Source organism: Lutjanus erythropterus, chromosome 1, assembly GCF_056507025.1.
Source record: "Lutjanus erythropterus isolate fLutEry1 chromosome 1, fLutEry1.hap2, whole genome shotgun sequence".
Taxonomy (NCBI): Eukaryota; Metazoa; Chordata; class Actinopteri; order Lutjaniformes; family Lutjanidae; genus Lutjanus; species Lutjanus erythropterus.
In genome coordinates this window covers 3,335,288-3,355,005 of record NC_139317.1, presented here as the reverse complement: position 1 = coordinate 3,355,005, position 19,718 = coordinate 3,335,288, and the positions used below count along the sequence as shown (strand labels likewise).

Sequence of the window (19,718 nt, the reverse complement as noted above, 5' to 3'; positions counted from 1 at the left end):
AAAAGCTATCCTGATGAGAAAAACAGCTTCTTTGAGACAAAGCCATGAAAGAAGAGCTGTGTTACATAACAAGACCTGACCTCAAAATATATCACTGTCAAGGTCCAAACAGCTGTCAGTAAGAATGCATAAACAGCTGCATGAAATTCCTTCTTTGGGGGCAAATGTTCAAGAATTTCAAGGCTCCACTTTTTCTCAACAAAACACAGCTTTTATTCAGGGTTTGTGCAACTTTTTTTTAAAGTAAAATTCACACACTTTTCAAAGAACATTAACAAGTATATTCTAAATTGAGGATATTATAACCTTGAAAACATTAAGCAGTTTCCACACTTTCAAGTGTTTGTTGACGATGCAGGAATGATGTCCTACCTGTCCTGTAGAGGTTAAGGCAAGAGACGACTGGCTTCCTGCACACACTTTCCTGATGAACATCCCCTGCAGGGCCTCCACTACTTTTGGCTTGTAGACTCGATTAGTATCTCCGTGACCCAGTTTTCCTGCAGGATAGCACACATTTTCACCTTTAGTTAATTTACAGTATGTAACAGTTTGACATTTTGACACACTGAAAACTAAATACATTACAATAAAAACTGTGGAGCATATACAATAATGCAAGAATTCTGAACACACTGTAGACACTTATTTCAATTCATAAAATTAATTGTGATACAAAACATTAAAAACAGAAGATTAACAACAAAATCAGTCATTGTGAAGGGTTTACACACCATTGTCTCCTCCTCCAAAAGACCACACAGTGCGTCCGTCCTTCGACAGTGCAATAGTATGGGAGCTTCCACATGACACCTCTCCAACGTTGCTGATGTCTTTCACCAGGGTAGGAATGTTTCGGCTGTTGCTGTCACCATGACCTGTGATCCCAAACAATTAAACATGTCAGGCGGTTTCCACATGGAAATCACAGAACATGAATGAGGAGTGTTTTCTTGTCTGAGGGTTGAAAGAGCAACACAGACTGTCTGTGTCTGATGTGCATAAAACAACCAAAACCACTGTCTTCTTCAGTATGTGAACCTCACTCATCAGGGGCATGTTGACAGGCGTCCATATAGAGCTGCAACAATTACTCTATTAATTGATTAACTGATGGACGTAAAATTAGTTGCCAATAATTTTTATAGTGGGTTAATTGTTTCAGTCATTTTTTTAAGCAAAAATGTCAAATATTTGCTGGTTCCAGCTTGTTAAAGGTGAGGATTTGCAGTTTTTCTTTGTCATTAATGACAGCAAATGATGAGTCTTTGGGTTCTGGACTGTTGGTTGGACAAAAGAAGACATTTGAAGACATCACTTTGGATTCTGGAAAATTTTTGACTGAAGGATTAATTGTGAAAATAACCTGCAGATTAATCGATAATGAAAATATTTGTTAGTTGCAGTTCCTCTTACAGAAGCAGCAACTTTGTCGATCTCTCTCCTTGGATCATCCAGCTACTTTACCCCGATGACTTCTGTCTATATGACGTGTTCAGTGAGGGCTAGAAGCTTTAATTAACGCGCCTCAAACACACCTCACTACACAGCTGATGCATGCTGCACCTCAGCCTAGAGGGTGTATAACATTTAATACAAACAGTATTCAGAGTACAATCCAATCCCATGATGCAAGACGTCCCCATGAGACCCAGAATCACAAACAACAAGGGGGGAAGGTCACAAGTTTCATCCTGATACAATACAATGTTGGTTCTTTGGACAACGATATGATATTTGATGATATCACAAAGTGTTTTTATTCAATTCAGGGGTCTGTGATTGATATAGGATGACATCATATGTCCATTTAACACAATCAGTTACATTTACATCAACTCACAATAAGAATTAAATAATGATTTGGCAATTTTACTACCTAACTCTTCCAGACATTTGAATGAAAAACAACAAAAAAAAAGAAATAAAAGACCTTCTGTTGTTCACTATAAAGGGACACAATTCTCATGTTTAAGTTAGATCTATGTACTCGCCAACACGTGGGCCAGTGCCATGGTTCTTGTGTAGGTGCCCAGTCAGGTTCACTGTGTTTTATCTTGTATCGACATTGTTTGCATACGGCATGTGCTTCGTCTGTTGACCCGTCTTTTCTTTGAATCCAAAATATTTCCACACTGCCAATTTAGTCCTGAGAAGGTAGATGAGAGTAAATGTCCTCATCGTCTTTGTCTTGGCAGCGTGCCATCGTCCGCCCGGCGCTGGCACAGGCTGAGTGTTTAGGACGGACGTGCAGGGACACACACACATGCCAGGGAAATTTCAAAATAAAGGTGCATCTTAAAGATGACTGTATGGATTGAAGTCTTCACTGTGCATTGATGATACTGGACCGCTGATCATTCAGTCAATCGTTACAACCCAACAAAGGCCATTTATAGCCCACAACAATAAAATAAAGAATATTCTTACTGTTCTTACATTATAGATTGAGTATGTTGCATTCTGGGTAAAAGGGAAAACTGTGGTGGTTAACCAGGCCTGCAGTCAGCAGCTTGGGTGAATTTCACTTCTTTTTTCTTGTTATTGGTGTTGTGAGTGTTTCACAGGATGATGAGAACTATGATTCAGGGTGAGATCTGGAGAAGAAGGTAACACATCCTGCAAGATGACTAAAAGCTGTCAGGCTGAATGGAAACCCTGTTAACCCCTGACTAATACACCACAGATTGATTGATTGATTGATTGATAGCTACCAGCAACTAATTAAAAACAATGCTGCAACAAAGGCTTTTGTAACCAGTGTTGGCAGTGTGCAAGAATGCATTAAAATTCATAACAATGGAACCTAAAATGTGTTGATTTACTTAATTTACTTTTAAGATTAAAATCTTAGAACTGACCAAACCTCTCTGTGTGGAGTGACAGTTTGTGAACAAACTTCCTGCTGAAATGTTCAAATTTTCAGTCATTTCAGTTTGTTATTTCTGTGACAATGTATCGTCCCAGAAATAACTGTGATAAACTACATTATTTTACCATTTTATTAAAACCATTTTATGCCTCTCATACAATGATAATATAACAGCAAAATGCAAGTAAATCCTTTTAAAGAGCAATGAACTTTGAACCTCTTAGAAATGTTCAATGTCTTATGGAATGTGAAGAATCCTAAATAAAAAAAATAAAATAAAATACAGCCACACAACCAAAACAAGATATAATGTTAACTGAAGTGGCACTTAATATTTGGCACAGGGTTATAGAGTTACAGGTAAGTTTTTTCTTGCGACCGTTTAAAACAAACTCGACATACCGGTTCGTTCACATTTCTGTGCTCTCCTCTCTCATTCAGCTTTAACCCAAAGTGTTCTCACACCGGAGCTGTGGGTCACGGCCTCCTCTTCAAAAACTTTATGACTGTAATTATGCAGTCGTCAGGAAAAACACCTTTTAGCCTAAAGTAATATGTTATCCTCGCTTCACCTTGTTCACTGTGTTTGTTTGTGTGGAGGAGCTGCCGGAGCCCCGCCCACCTTGACACACTGACACAGAGAGCAGGTGAGGAGAGGACACGAGCCGCGTGACCCCAAATGACAGAAAAACGTGTCTCTGCAGTGTGTTTTTTTTTTTTTTCTTGTTGATTTGGCTTTCAGGCACTGCTAAAATGGTACAAAACCCCTGCTGTTTATTCAGGCATCATGTTGGCCACATTCTTCTGTAAACAAACACACATATAAACACATCGGGCAACATCAGGGTTGACAAAAATGATCGAGGTCATGTCCACATATTGTATGATAGCATAAATATTGTGACGGGCTGAACTTTACGGAAACTGTGACGCCCCAAAACACATAATCAGCACAGCCATAACTCTGGGAAGTGTTTCATTGTACAGGTGTTTATTAAGAAAGTCAACTTAAGTGGATATTTAGTCTCATTAGAGCTGCAAAAATTAATGGATTCATTGATTATCAAATTAATCGCCAACTATTTTGGTAATCGATGAACAGGTTTGAGTAATTTTATTAAGAAAAAAAGTCAAGTTTCTCTGTTTTCAGCTTCTTAAATGTGAATATTTTCTGGTTTCTTTACTCCTCTATGACAGTAAACTGAATATTTTTGGGTTGTGATAGGCCTGAGCGATATAGCTGAATCACCCATAGTGAAGTTCCATATGGGTCAATGTTGATAATTGTTGATCAAGTAGGTTGTGTACATGTTGTGTACTCTAAGGGGTGGAAGCAGTTAAGGTGATAAAATGAGTAAAAATCACAAAATTTTTGACCAAATACCTCGATATTGCGACAATATGGTTGGGATGACTATTGGTGCTTTCACAAAATAGTAACTAGAATGAGTAAGTGGGTAAAGGCAAATAACACAACAGTCCAGTAAGTTCAGAAAATTACATTAATTTGCTGCAATGCAGCCTTTACAACCAGGAAAACACAACTATTATGCCATATCCTGATAAATCGATATCCAAAATCTATCAAGATATCTAGTCTCGTATCACGGTACAATGTAATACCGATATATTGCCCAACCCCAGGTTTTGAGTAAAATGAGACATTTGAGGACATCATCTTAGGCTTTGGGAAACACAAACAAACATTACTATTAACTAACTATTAATCAATTGAGAAAATAATCAACTGATTAATCAACTATGAAAATAATCGTTAGTTGCAGCCCAGATTCTCATAACTTGAAATCAATGTAATATTGACATATTGCCCAGAACTTAGATTTTGTTAATCGTTATATTGAGATATGACAGATGTCTTTATCTGTTCCAGCTGTTCTATTATTCGCCTTTATCCACATTACTGATGATCATGTATCAAAAATCTCATTGTTAATATTTCATTAAAGCATCCTTAGTCATCCCTAAAACATTATCAGTGTGGAGGTATTTGGTCAAAAATATTGGGAATATTGGGGATATTTGATTTTGTCCAGCCCCACACAGTGCATGTATGATATCAGGATATTTATAAGCTATATCGTCCAGCACTAAGCCATTTTAGGATTAATTAGTTCACCAACTTACCTAATCGTCCAAAATCTCCTTCACCCCATGTGTACAGTTCTCCATCCTCACTGACTGCAGCACTGTGTCTGTAGCCAGCAGACACACACACCACCACCTGACACAAAACAGACACATTATCATAGTTTATAAATGCCAGTAAATACACAATGAAAAAAGACATCTATTGGATTTCTCTTGTCAATTTTCAAAACAAAAGGCACAGAAAAAAGCAGCTATAAGAAACTTATAATAAATGCACTGTCTGGATTTTTTATGCACTTCAATCTACCAGCAAGTTGAAAAAGTCCAAAAACATTTCACCAAGTGAAGGGTGGCAACATTTATTTAATTTAATTGTCTGCTATAACTTTATTACTGGATATAAAAGAACAAAAAGCTAGAATGTGCACCACATTAATAAAATACCATGTGTGAAACCCTACCTTCCCCTGCAGTGGCCCCTGGATAAGTTTAGGGTATTTCTGTGTTGAGCTGTTCCCGTGACCCAGTTTGCCATAATCACCGTCACCCCAGCTGAACACCTCACCCTCCGTCGTGAAGGCCAGCGTGTGGCCATCTGAGCCCTTGGACGACGACACCTTCTTGATGGCACGGTGGGGCTCAAAGGTCAACTTCTTGAGCGTCGATTGGTTGTTCGAGTCCCCGAGGCCCAAGCGGCCGTAGCTGCCCTTCCCGCAGGCCCGGACGGAGCCATCAGAAGAGATTACAAAAGTGCAGTACTGACCTGCCTCAATCTGCAGAGAAAAGATGGAAAGATGTTTGTTTGTGTGCAGTGGAAGACTGCAGACTGACTCAGCATTCTCACACACACTGAGTGGCTGAGATCGAAAACACAGAATTTCCTGCATGTTTTCTGTGATTTTTCCCTTCATTCATAGCATCAGCACATTATTCTGTGCAACCTCACTCTACAGAAGTGCTCCAAAAAGCACAATTCACATCACTGACCAGGGCTTCCTGATATTGTACAAAGATGTGAAGTGCAGAGCTACAGGAACAGCAAAAGCTATGTAGGCAGAAAACATGACTTATAAGATTTATAACTGTGTGTTATCTTCATAATGGGGTTTCCATTCTCCCTAACAGACAAAGAGAAAACATTGTAGGAGACAAATAAAAATCTGAGATATGTCTGTTCGTGAGAACATGGTGCTGAGAATGTGATAAGAAGTGGAGTTTGTTCACTGGTGCACCATTACCTATTGCTTTGTGACACAGACATAGTTTGTTGAGGTTTAGGCACAAATATACTTGGTCAGATTTAGGAAAGGATCATGGTTTTGGTTAAATAAGTAACAGTAATCAAAGGACGACCGTGTGATTGAGACTAAGTGTGGGTATAAGCCTCCCATCGGCTGCCTGTTTCAGAGGACATTTTCCTCTCCTTCCACCACCTGTGGGTTACCGTACGTCAAACAAGTACAACCTCCAAGCAAGCAACCTACCCACTTGATTTTTTCCCCTCAGGATGATGAAGGCATGACCTGCCCTACTCCTCTGCCTCTGGCTCACTTACCCAGATAATCTCACTCTAACTCTAAACCTACCAAATCTCATCTGCCTAAATGTCAGACCCAAACCAACAAAGACAAAGACTACTAGCCAATCAGACTTTCCCAGGCAGAGAAAAAGAATTTCTCGATTTCCACAGCAACATATTGCATTTTCTCTGAAAGCATTATATGGCTTATCAAATGTAAGCGGTAAAGGTCTACATGTAAAACGAGGAAATCCATGTCTGGAGGACAATGAGTGGGTGGATGCATGGCTCAAAACTAGACTTGCACCCATTAATCGGCAATGCTCAGAATCGGGCCGGTTTTCACGTGACTGGCCCTGACCGGTGACAAGCGGGTCAGCGTCACAAATCCGGTTCTGTGCCCGTCATTGTCACACACATGTTCTGCACGATGGTCACGTCATGCGCGCAGCAGACAAACTGACCATGCCGTCAACACAGCGCTGATAACAGCTACACACACTCAGACACACGTCTGCTTGAAGCTGGTGTCAGAGACAGATTCCAAGAACAGGATAAAGAGAAGACAGACAGTCTACAACGAGACAGAGCAGCTGACAATGTCGCAAAACAGCCGTAAACTCTCTCGCACTTAAGGCTAATGCTAGCAAGCTAGCAGCAGACTGCTGTTCACAGAGGGACAGTTAAAATCTCACCTCCTGTTCTGGCTGAAGAATAAACAACCTGTGTTGATGCGTCTCCTCAAACATTTTCTCATCCAGATTCGTTTAACTTCTGTGTTTGTTTTTCTCACGGCAAAGTTTTACTTCAAACTGTTGCGCTGCGTTAGTCTCCAGTTTGTTTACATCCGCTTCCACAAAAGATCACGTGAAATCACGTCCCACGAAATCCCACGAGATGATCTCGCGAGATCGCGTTCACCCACTTCATAATCTTAATATAAAATCATAATAAGGCCTGGTTGTAATCTGGATGATTTTGGAGAAAGTATTAAATGAATATTTAATAGTCAGTGTCTTATTATGAACATATTTACAAGAAAAGTTGCAAAAATGTTTGTGAATGCTGTCAATTACAGTTCTTAGAAAGACTGAAAATCAGAACCGGCCAAAATCGGAATCGGTAGGTCAGACCCCTCAAAAATCGGAAATCAGAATCGGCTAAGAAAGTTGAAATCGGTGCAAGTCTACTCAAAACACAGGACTCTCACAGGGGAGACTGGGGTTTGTCTCCCATGTGAATGAAAAGTTATTTTTACCCAAACCATGACTTTTTTCTCTTGTCAGAAATTCTTAAATATCCTGCAAATGTTACAGCAAACAGAAATAAGAATCTACCATGTGTACAACCAATCAGATCACAATCTTTTGCACATTAATTAGGTATAGTTGACATATTCTTGCCATAGCTCAAGACACTTGATATTATTTTCTCCTCCATCTTAAAGAGTCACCGTCTCAGACTTATCTATCTTATCTAACAAATACAGCAATAACGGCATGTCACTTTACTTTGATCTACAGCTGTAGTTTCCCTGTGGGAGAACCAGTGAAATTTGAATTTGACTGTATTATTATCATGTCGCCATCTTTATGTAACACCTCACTTTCATACTGATCAGTATGATTCATACCTTGAGGGAGAAATCTTTTCCCCTTAAAAGTCAACAACCTGTTGGCCAAAACCAGCAGAATTAATTTGAAACTCATGACACTTTCTCTTTCTCTCATGATGAATACAGGATATCAGATGTTTCCTCTCTCAGCACTCTCAGCGCTGTTTTCACTTACTGTTTGTGCGTCGGCGAAGCTGGCGGCCAGCTTGGGCTGCAGGATCTTCTCCTGTGTCCCCTCCACGAGCTGGTGGCTGCTGTTACTGCCCCACACGTAAACCTCACAGGTCTCAGACACCACAGGCGCCTCTCCAGTCTGAATGCTGTCAGGACTGACACAGGTGCGAGAGTAGTCTGATGCCATTCGACATACCTGGAAGAAAAACACATGATTAAAGATTAAAGAACCACTCAAACTTAGTCGGAAATTCTTTCGTGCTCCACCCACCACCACGGCTTGCACTGGGTTAACTGGGAAACGAGCAGTGCACGTCAAAATGGCTAGCACTAGAGGAAACATCAAATTCAGTCATAAATTTCTTTGCCTAAATCACAGCAACAGGATTTTGAGTAAGTTATGTATCAAATCTATCTTGCCCAGATCTCAGATTTTAGGACAGTGTAGTAGAGGAATGAGAAAACAACTCTCCAGTGACAAACTTTGCACAGATACAAGTCAGTATAGTCAAGGTCAGACATTTTAGGGGACATGAAGTAAGAAAAATTAATTTTTAATGGAGGGGATGTTAAAAATACATCTACTCCTTCTCCACCCAAGGTAAAAATAAACACAACACATTTCTGAATGGAGGCTGACTTTGAGGAAATGAAATACATTTTCAAAATGAACCCTGTCAGTGATAGATAACAGCTACAACAATACTGAGAATTTTCAACATGCACAGGAATAACTTGTATGACAGTTTTATACAAGAGTCTGCAAAAATAGCAGCAGGCCACTGAATCAGAAAGTAAAATATGGTTAAAATGTCTTACTTCTTCAAAAAGACAGAGTGCTGCTTCATACAATGAGCACAGGCCATCAGAGGTCCGTGTGGGCTCTCGCCACTGGCTGCGATCTGCTGAGGAGCCCTGAGGAAATCGAACACATAAATCAATGTTTGGACCCTACATGGATTCAAGCCAATAAAACATTACACTCATTATTATCAGGCTTTGTAACAGACAACAATAAAGAAACATTAAATTACCTATGCACAACTAAATCTGAGAGGAAGCAAAAACAGACCACACCATACAAAACATTTAAGAGAAACAAAAATCTTTGGGGAAAAAAAAAACATAAGTACCTTCAATTAGTCTCAGTGTATGATTAAGATGACGATGTAAGATTTCCTACATCATCATGTTTTTACTGTATTCTTTACAGATCATCTCTGAGTAAATGGTGTCATGTATCACACCTCAAGATTCCAGGCTATGAAGCATGTAGATGAAAGACTTTTGTTGTTCACTGTCCTGAACATTTTTGCATCAAGTCCACTGATTACAATTTTACATTTTAGAAAATGTCTGGTTTAAGACTCAGTCGAAGGAGAAAGGCCGTCATTTTTTAAGCCCATTTGACAGCTCAGAACAATTAAAAAGCTGTCTGAGCTACTGTGTCTTAGATAGAAGCAAATCTTTACTCACCAAAGAGCGTCTCATCTGCATAAGGATGTTCATGAAACAATCATAGCCAATGAGGCCCTCTTGGTTCTGTAGCACCTTGTTTTCCTCCATCGTACTGACCACAGCTGATGCAGCCAAGGCCATCTCAATCCACTCCAGCAGGTAGCGCAGGGAGCCTCTCTGGGAGGCAAGCCCCAGCAGTAGCTCCGAGGCGAGCCGACGCCCTAAGATATCCGCCCCAGAATTTGGCATGGTCACTCCCTTCAGAAACGTGGTGACCTGGGCCAGGCAGTCCAGACCCATTGGTGGGATCTTGCTCTCGTTGGCCAGAGAGAGGGGGGGCAGGGAGCTGACCACGTCGATGGCTGTGTGAATGACATCGTTACACAAGTTTATGTTGCCCCCAGGACCTCCACCAGGGCTAGGTGGAGGAGGCATCATCCAGCTCTGGCGCAGCAGAGCAAAAAGAAGGCTGAGGCCCGTGCGAACGCCCATCTCGATGAGGGCGTCGGTGCTGGAGCGCGGCCGCTCGCTGACAGAGTGCAGGTCAGCTGAGCCCGAGTTGTTCTCTGGAGAGTGCTGCTGCTGCTTGACCTTCCCCTTGTCGTGGTACTTGTTGGAAAGTGCGTAGAAGATACGCTGGAGCACCAGCACCCGTTTGCGAAGGGCAGCAGCAAAGGGAGAATCAGAGCAGACCATCTTGGCCAGGGCCAACTGGCTGCTGAGCAGAGCGTCCAGGTAGTGCTCCTGCTCATCACTGGAGAGGGATTCACGCTCAAAGTCTGGAAGCTGTGGACCTTTCAGACACAGCACCTGCTGGGGCAGCAGCACCGCCTCTTTGTTGGCCAGCAGTTTTGAGTAGAGCACAGACACTCCCTCCCGTGTGGCTATCGACTCGCTGTCCTCCGTGATCCATGAGCTGTTTAGGTGCTCCAGCCATTTCAGTTTCACCGGGGGGATCATTAAAGCCATGGCATGTCACTCTGGAGCCATCAGTCCTGAAAACAATCCAGATGACATCATTTAAAAAGTTATTCCAGCTATTCCTTCATCAAACTCTCCTCATGTGCTGCATAAAACTTTGGTAAAAACACAGTAACCTTCTGTTTGAGGTTATCAATAGTTTCCTGTTTGCAAAGCTCTTCTTGGCACCAACCTCAACAACTTGAACACAGTTTCTTAAATGGATAATCATGTTGTAAGAAGAATGAATTTCATGAAGAAACATTTTCCTTTAAAGGGACATACGTTCCATCGGAGCAGATCAGGGAATCAAGGTAAATATGACCCCTTTGATGTCAAATTTATAATGTCTGCAGACACTTAATTTATGGGAAGTTAACATGTGGTTATAAGCTTAAACAGGCTTATATTCAAGCTGGTCTCATCCTTTCATGCACACAGAACCAGGACAGACATTTTTTATCATTATCTTTTAAATTATAGCTGCCATGATTAATCAGTTTGCGTATTTTTTAACAAAAGAATTCTCAGATTTCAGCTTAATAAATGTGAATATTTTCTGGCTTCTTGACTCTTCCATGACAGTAAACTGAGTATCTTTGGGCTCTGGACAACAAGGACAAGGACGTCACTGACATCTTTCACGATTTTCTGACATTTTATAGACAAAACTACTAATCAATTAATCGAGAAAATAGTCGACAGATTAATTGACATTGAAAGTAACTGTTACTTGCAGCCCTATTTTAAAAATACTTTGGTTACTCTGCTGTAGTTTGTGTAAATGTTCCTTCAACATTTCCTAGAAATTGCTGACACATAAGTGCATAAAGCAACACTGTCTATAAAAGTAAACTGAACTGAAGAGTCCATGACTATTCATTAAACGGCAGTTTCACTTGAAACATTAAATTTGATTTATTCCATGTAGGAGTGATTCTGTAAATTGCTTAGTCATGCACTAACTCAGAATATGTGAGACAAGTGAAGGCTGAGAATCCTTTGAATTAAAATCTGCAAGGACTGAAAGTAGAAGGAATTTTATTAAAAGTGCTCCTTCCAGAGATTATGTATAGATTAGATTAAAGTGATTTTGATTCCACTCATCAATTAGATCTGTTTGAATTCTAATTCAAATTAGGCAATCTTTAATCTCAAAGATTTGAGAAGGGCCAGCAGACAATTCAGGTGATAAGATCATATTAGATAACATTGTACTGACAGGTGCTTCTCTTACCTCTCACTATCACGGATGTAAATTAGGGTGGAACCACCACGAATGAATGAATAGACTCAGAAATTACTTTAACCAACACAAACAGAACATCAAAGATTTACTGCAGGGTTTGCATAACCAATCACAGAGCTGATCTTCACAGATTTTATGTAACTAATGTAAACGTCAGCCTATTATCTTAGTGCTGAAACACCATTCACAGCGCCTGCAGTGATTTGACTTGTAAACATGAACTAAAATGACTAAAGAAGGAAGCAGTTAACTGCCTGCTGACTGACAGGATGATGGATCTGCTGATAGACAGATTGTAGGAGGAATTGGCAGCCTTTGTGGAATCTGTCTGCATATATCATGTGAGGTCAAACGCAGTGACATATAATTTCAGGCCTACACCAACAAAGTCCTACATCAGGTATAGAAACCAAAACAGCAACAGTCACGGTCAGAGGACGCAAAACCTTACAACACTGTTATGATATCTTTACACTGAGCAAGAGGGCCAATCATAAGAGGCTCAGGAGGTGACATCGCATCCTACAACCTGATCGCAGCCTGCAGATTCAACCAGGAAAGAAACAGAACATTTCTCTTTTTTTGTGACTACACTGTTGCCAGGCTTCACAAACAAAACTTACAGTCAACTGCAAGCACTTCCTGATCTATGCTGAATGGTCGTGTCATGAGAACAGACAGGATAAAGATTTTTTTTTTCATATACAACGTCCGTGTGAGAACCACAGAACCACATCCTCCTCTAAGAAACAGATGTGGAAGTGCTACAGACCACAGATGTTAATGATTAATCATTAATTCATTAATTGCTGTTAAGAATGTAAATAATTAAAACTGTATTATGTTCATGTATTGTGTGTGATTTCTCCAGAGCTCACAGGTTTTCTCACCATTTTGTTTGGTCTGCCTTGGTTTGGTTTGGATGAATAGTGTTAACTGCACCTCATTTTGTCATGATTTAATGTTTCACAAAATTAATGTGCCACTGGAATTGTTTAAATAAAACTTAAACTGAGATAAACATGTGCATTTTGTATCTATCTAAAAGGTAAAAATTCTCTGATTTCAGCCTCTTAAATTTGAATATTTTCTGGTTTCTTTACTCCTCTTATAACAGTAAACTGAATATTTCTGGGCTGCAGGCAAAACAAGACATTTTACAACATCATCTTGGCCTTTGGGAAACATTTATCAACATTTTATTGGAAACTATTAATTAATAAATTGAGAAAATAATGGTTAGTTGCAGCCCTGTGTGCCAACACAACAAGGAAATGATCACACTGCAAACACATGTATAAACACTGTAATTTAGCATTAATGTCATCTATAACTAAATTAAATGTAGTCCAGATGCTTAGAAGTAATGAGTACATAATTAAAAACATATTTAATATTAGAACCTCAACTTTATGTACGACACAAACAGCAACAGATATGAGACAAAACTAGAATTACTGCCCACAGCACAACAGCTGTACAGAGAGAACACTGCAGTGTGTCTCATGCATTTGTTCAAAGTCGTGTTTACTGAAGCTGTTGTTCGATGTTTGAGTCTGTGCAGCTCAAGACACTCAATGTCATGGAGGACTTCTGAATATTCATTACATCCTGAGCTACTGTAAATCCATCATATTATGTTTGTTATTGAAATTCTATGCTTGCTTTCATAGTGCCATTGGTGGCTGTTAGGGCTCGGTGACATGGCTTACCAATAATATCTTTGGACAATATTGCTATTTATCAATATTGCAACTACACTGTAGGGACGGCTATTGGTGTTATGACAACATATAACTCTATGCAATATTTGATAAATAATCATCACTAATATGAATATACTATACAGCTAAAAGTTCAGAAAATTACATCACTTTATTGTAATGTTGTTCCAACATCGTACAGACCTGTGACCACCTGAGCTGAGACAGACTCCATGTTTACACTGATGATGCTTGGTGCACAAATATGGTCAAATTTGATGGTGCAATGTTTTCCACACATTGCATTTTTTTAATGTGAGGATGTCAACCATATTATCACCACCATCTTGTTGCTGCTGTTTACATTCAACCTGACGCAAATTTAAAAAATACGTAACAGAATTATCTCCTGGGTGTACACAAGGAAACGAAAAAGTCTTTTTAAGTTTCCTTGTGTGTACAGATGTTTAAGATATTTGTTTTATTTTAATATTATTTATTAGAATATCCTATTATATTCTGATTTTAATTATCTGCATATATGTTTAGTGTGTGTATGAAAGGATTCAAACCTTCTGTTGTATGTCATATAAGATAATAAATCAGATAGAGCTACCTTACCATACCTTCATATTTTGCTCAACATTATCTTAAAGGCATTTCAATAAAGCTTTGTGTTGGAGTTTGTGTTATTTCACTTTCATTTTTACTGCAAATATGAGTCAGGTGCAAATATTGTCTATCGTTTTACTTGATTACTAATATGTTTACTGAAACTCTGGTTCAATATTTGAGCGTGCAGTTCCAGCTCATTATTGTGGAGGACTTTTGGATGTTCACTACAGACTGAGCTACTATGAATCCATCATATCATGTTCATCAGTGACATTTTCAGCCCCTTCCTTGGTGCCCGTTTTGGCCCCAGGTTATTGTGACTTTCTCCAGTCACTCCTCACCCTACTGACATTCACAATGACAGGTTTGCAAGCAACACCACAGATATTTACATACAAATACAACATGACGTTAAGCTGTTAGCACCACGGAAACTACCTTGGTTAGCACCTAGCCCAGCTAAACTAGCTAACTGGCAAACTCATTTGCAGAAACGGCCCATGCCAACATTCAGTTAATACTGGTTCAAGCTGAGGTTGTCAGTACATAGTAAACCACCGACAGATAACATTAGACAGCCGGTAACCATGCTGAAGAGCACAGAGGGCTGTTAACGTTCCTGCTGGGTCAGATTAGAGAGGCAGTTTAGCTGTGATGATAATCAGCAGCTGCTAACAATTTACAAATCACTGACATTAACATTAGCTGCAGGAGACTGACAAACATTCAGGTTGAGACGCTACATGAGTAACGTTAACAGTGAGTTAGCTTCATTAGCACTGGCAAACTAAAACTACAACGTTAGCATAGATGTTACATTGTTCGCAGTTTGTTTTGCTACATACCAAATAAGACGACTGTCAACTGACGCTACTGTTTACGTTAGCTAACGGTCGTGCCTATGTTCAGAAGGGGAACCCTCGATTAATTAAACTCTCGCGAGATTTTCACGCGCCGTTTCTTCATTGTGCACCTTGTACAAATTAATTATGATTTTATTGGGCAGATTTATGGTTAAAATCTGATTAGAGTTGGAGCCAAAAAGGATTTGAACAGGTTAAGAGACAGATCATGGTGTGGATTAAAATACTTACTCTCGCGAGATCTTTCGCAGGTCTCGGGTTCCCTTCTCGACACGACCTTAGCTAACGTTAGCTAACTTTCCTAACGTCACTCAGCTAGCAGAGCTTAAAATGTCTAAACATAGACATAAGACATTCATGTGCAGGTATGACAGGGGGCTGATAAAAGAGTTAAATAGTCACACAAGAATGCATTAATGTCCAAAAAGCTCAACTCCACACAGCCCGAGCTATTTTGTCCAGTAATAGGTGGCTTATCTGCTGTATCATATTAGCATGCTAGCTAACGTTCCACTTTCAGGTATAAAATCTCGCTTACCAGTAACTGTCAGGGGCCTCCTCTTCTTCGCGTTGTGCTTACACAAGAACCTGACTGTGCTTCATTGCATAAACACCAACAGTTCAGTCGATATCCGCACGCTTTGATAACGTTATTGTGAAAGGAGACAGAGCCATGCATGGATGTCCATGCCTCCGCCCGCCTCTCCCGCACCTTCCACTGCTGTGATCAGGTCCAGTCTGCTCAGTCAGGCAGTCCCAGCCCCTAACCGAGCCCCAGCACAGGGCGGTGACGTCCAGACCTGTCTGTCTCTCTCTGTCTGTCTGTCTGACTGATTACTTTCCTGCCTGACTGTCTGCCTACATGCACTCTCTCTGTATGCTGCTGGATGTTCATATAGTCAACAGTGGCTCATGCACACAGTCATTCACGCCCACAAAGACAAAGGGGGCCTGAACACACAGATTTTACACTGTCAGAGGTTTCACCAATAAGAAATCAATACTGCCACCTTACTGTTAAAAGTCATCTATAATCAAGGTTAGGAACTACTTAAAAAATATATTCTGCTACAATTACTAATTACCTGCTAATTATGTAATCAGTAATGTAATGTAACTTGATTACTTTCCAATACTTTTGAATTACCTCAATATAAAATATGGTGAAATAGTTCAGCCTAATACAGTGTTTTTGGGGCTGCAACTAATGGGTTCATCATTGATGAATCGGACGATTGTTTTCTCACTTAATCAATTAGTTATTTGGTCCATGAAATGTCACAAAATGTTGATCAGTCCAAGATGACGTCCTCAAATGTCTCGTTTTGTCCACAAAAGATATTCAGTTTTCTGTCAGAGAGGAGTAAAGAAACCAGAAAATATTCATATTGTATATAAATAATATATGTTGTTATATGATGTTGTTGTTGTTTTTTTGTTTGTTTTTGTTTTGTTTGATTTTTATTATATTTTACATCCTATTCTATTCTGATTTTAATTATCAGTATAAATATGATGTATGTGTGTCACATAAAGGGACTAAAACTTTATTTTTGTTGTGGAGTCCTTGTTGTATGATGATAATAAATCAGTTCCCTTCTCTTCCCTTATTTAACCTTACCTTTCCTTACCTGACTCCTTACCTTACCTTACCTTGCTTTACCCTCCCTTACCTTACCTTACCTGTACATTACCTTACCTGTCCTTGTCTTGCCTTGCCCTGATACATTGCCCAGCCCTACCTTAAAGACATTTCAAACTGTATATAACTGAAAAACAAAAATACAATTATATATATGTATATATATATATATATATATATATATATCATTGACAATTTTTTTGCATTTACATTTCCTCTATTTCTCCTATTTGTCTATTTTCTTTGTCACTGCTATTGACATTTATCGTTGCTCAGTGAACTTTTATAATTTTGTGCTGTTTTGACTCCAAACAGATTCTTTTTGGAACACCACCAGGTCCACTTCTACATTTATGAGTGAAGCAGATGTTGTTTGACTTTTTGTTCTCATGAGCCTTTTTGGTGAGGTTACTTAAAACACTCAGAGTAGACTGTGGTTTTATTCTCCCTGGAATAAGTTGCCTTTGATTTTAATGAATTCTTCCAAAAAAAAAAAAAAAAACTGCAACACCACCTGCTCCTGCAATTTCATTGCAAAAAAAACTGCCATGAAATCAGGCATTTAAGCCTCAATAATCACAAAAACTGATACGAAGTCACTGACGTTACCTTAATTAATTTACCTTACCTTATTTTACCTTACATGACATAACTTGATATATTGCTCAGCCCCAACTTAAACAAAGTTCGACAAAGGTTTATGTTGTTGTTGAGTTTGTGTTATTCCATTTCATTTTTGCTGCAAATGAATATCAGCTGCAATGAACTGGTGACTTGTCCAGGCCTCGCCTCTCGCCCAGTGTCAGCTGAGATAGACTCCAGATAGGCTACTGGAAAACCTATTACCCAATATTATAATACAAACACTAAAACAAGTACTGAAACTAATACAAAACTAAACATTTAAGATAATTATAACTAAACTGAAATGAGCAAACACACTCTGAAACTAAACTGCATTAAAAACAACCTAAGACAATAAAACTAAAAAATTAAAACTGTAATGACTCATGTGGGGACCTGTCACATGCTGTGGTGTTTAAAGTGTGTTTGTGGTTTATCTTGTCCGTGCAGACACACACACACACACACACACACACACAGCCCAGCTAAAGTTGCAGTTCCCACTTTATCTCAGTAGCAGAAGATCCTCTTTGCTGTTTGTTTTTTTTTTTTTTTGTGGGTGTGGAGAGCATTTTATGTTTTTTTAAGCTGTTGACATCAGTCAGCTGACAGGGAACCAGGAGAGAGAGAGAGAGAGAGAGAGAGAGAGAGACGGGTAGTGACATGCTACAAATGTTCCAGCCTCACTTGACCTGGGACGATGCAGTTACAGGGTCAACACCATAAACCTTCTGGGCCACAGGGCGCCCCCTATCTGCTGCTCAGCATGTTTCAAAGACACCTGTAAGACATCATATAATACATACAAAAAAAATAAAAAAAATAAAATGAATGAATGGATTATAGGTCAGCAAAACTTTTTAAAGTTTATTTCAAAACTTAACTACCTTGAATTTTAAGTCTCCTCAACTATTTTTTTTTTTTTTTTTGCAAAGTAGCATAAACATTTACTATTGGAGGCAAAGGGACATTCTTTTATATTTTCTCCAGTCATGAGCCACTGGTGCTTCTTCAGTAGCAGATGTACTCGGTTCACTGTCGTCCACTTTAACACATTCAATTAAAACAGTCTTCTCCTGATCTGCACCTCTCTTTGTAAAAGTTCCCAGTTGGAGCCATGATTGCAGTGTTTTTGACTGCATTGTTTTTCTATTTCCGTTCTCTTTAATTTACCTTCACTCACTATCTCACCATCTAACTTCAGCTTGTTAACTGATCGATGTACGGACGCTACACCCACGATCGTGACCACACAGCATGCTGATACTGAAATAAAAATGTCAGGAAACATTGGAAAGACTTAACTTTAAATTACATTACAGGGATCTCATGTTACGTAGGCTGTTTTCATTTGAAATGTTGTGGGATATTGATAATATTATATATTTTTTAATTAAGTTATCTAATTTTTGAAAATTTCTGACATTCCTCCATGTACCACTGGAGATAGCCTGCCTACCACCAGTGGTACTCAGTTTGAGAAACAAGGCCATAAAGCATTCATTTAATGAAATATTAGCTTTTGCACAGTCACCAGTGCAGATGTGGATGTGCAGAAGTGGAATTAATTGTTTAATTTATGATGTTTTTGAAAACTGTCAGTCCTCAGCAGCAGCTGTGGGTTCAACTCCCACCTGCAGCCCTTTGCTGCATGTCATCCCCACCCTCTCTCTCCCACCTTCCTGTACAGCTGTCCTTTCAAATTAAAGGCATAAAAGCTTCGGCACCCCAAAAATTTTCCACCACCACCAGATCCCAAAGAGCATGGATTAGATTAGATGATGCCAGATACATGTGGGCTCACTATTTGGCAAACAACAGGAAATGGTTGCACTTTTATCTGATGTGTTGTAACAAATGATTAACACATTATAAAGTGTTTACAACCTAATTATAAAGCATTTATAAATCACCTGTAAGGGTAGTCTTATTGTAAAGTATGCATCAGAGTCAGTCTTTAACCAGAACACTTTTTGACTGGTGGGACAAACATGCTGGGTGAAGTTTTAAGCCTCCTGCTCTGGTTTTTGGCTGTTTGCTACAGTACAGAGTGCAGAATACAAGAATGTTTGCTGGCATGGAGGCGATTCAACATTCACAAGAGCTAATTTCTGCATAACAGTGTGAAAATGTTAACAGCCACTACGTGTTCAGTTCAGTAAAAGAAAATGACCCTAAACATGCTGAATGTTTTGTCTGCTGTGGGTTGAACTGTGTGTCATGCTGCCTTTTTACATTAACTGACTGACGTTTGGAGAATGCATCAATTTTTACACTCAAATCACGTTTTATGTGCTGAATCATTCTCATACAAG

General features: G+C 39.3%; 1 protein-coding gene across 4 annotated transcripts in view; it reads right to left on the bottom strand.

Annotated features, from left to right (window-relative positions):
- The window catches only part of herc1 (HECT and RLD domain containing E3 ubiquitin protein ligase family member 1), an 89,070-nt gene extending 72,911 nt beyond the window's left edge, over positions 1 to 16,159 (bottom strand). For 3 of the 4 annotated variants that reach the window (XM_084720943.1, XM_084721116.1, XM_084721029.1), the window contains exons 1-4: positions 5,443 to 5,883; positions 5,018 to 5,114; positions 735 to 878; positions 373 to 500 (exon numbers count right to left, since the gene is read on the bottom strand). In XM_084720943.1, the coding sequence (XP_084577069.1) occupies positions 373 to 500; positions 735 to 878; positions 5,018 to 5,114; positions 5,443 to 5,868 (795 nt within the window). In that variant the 5' untranslated portion in view covers positions 5,869 to 5,883. Of the gene's footprint in view, positions 1 to 372; positions 501 to 734; positions 879 to 5,017; positions 5,115 to 5,442; positions 5,884 to 8,290; positions 8,486 to 9,108; positions 9,205 to 9,765; positions 10,743 to 15,675 lie in introns of those variants that run through there. The other variant, XM_084721199.1, reaches the window with a different exon arrangement.
- Between the last annotated feature and the right edge of the window lie 3,559 nt (positions 16,160 to 19,718).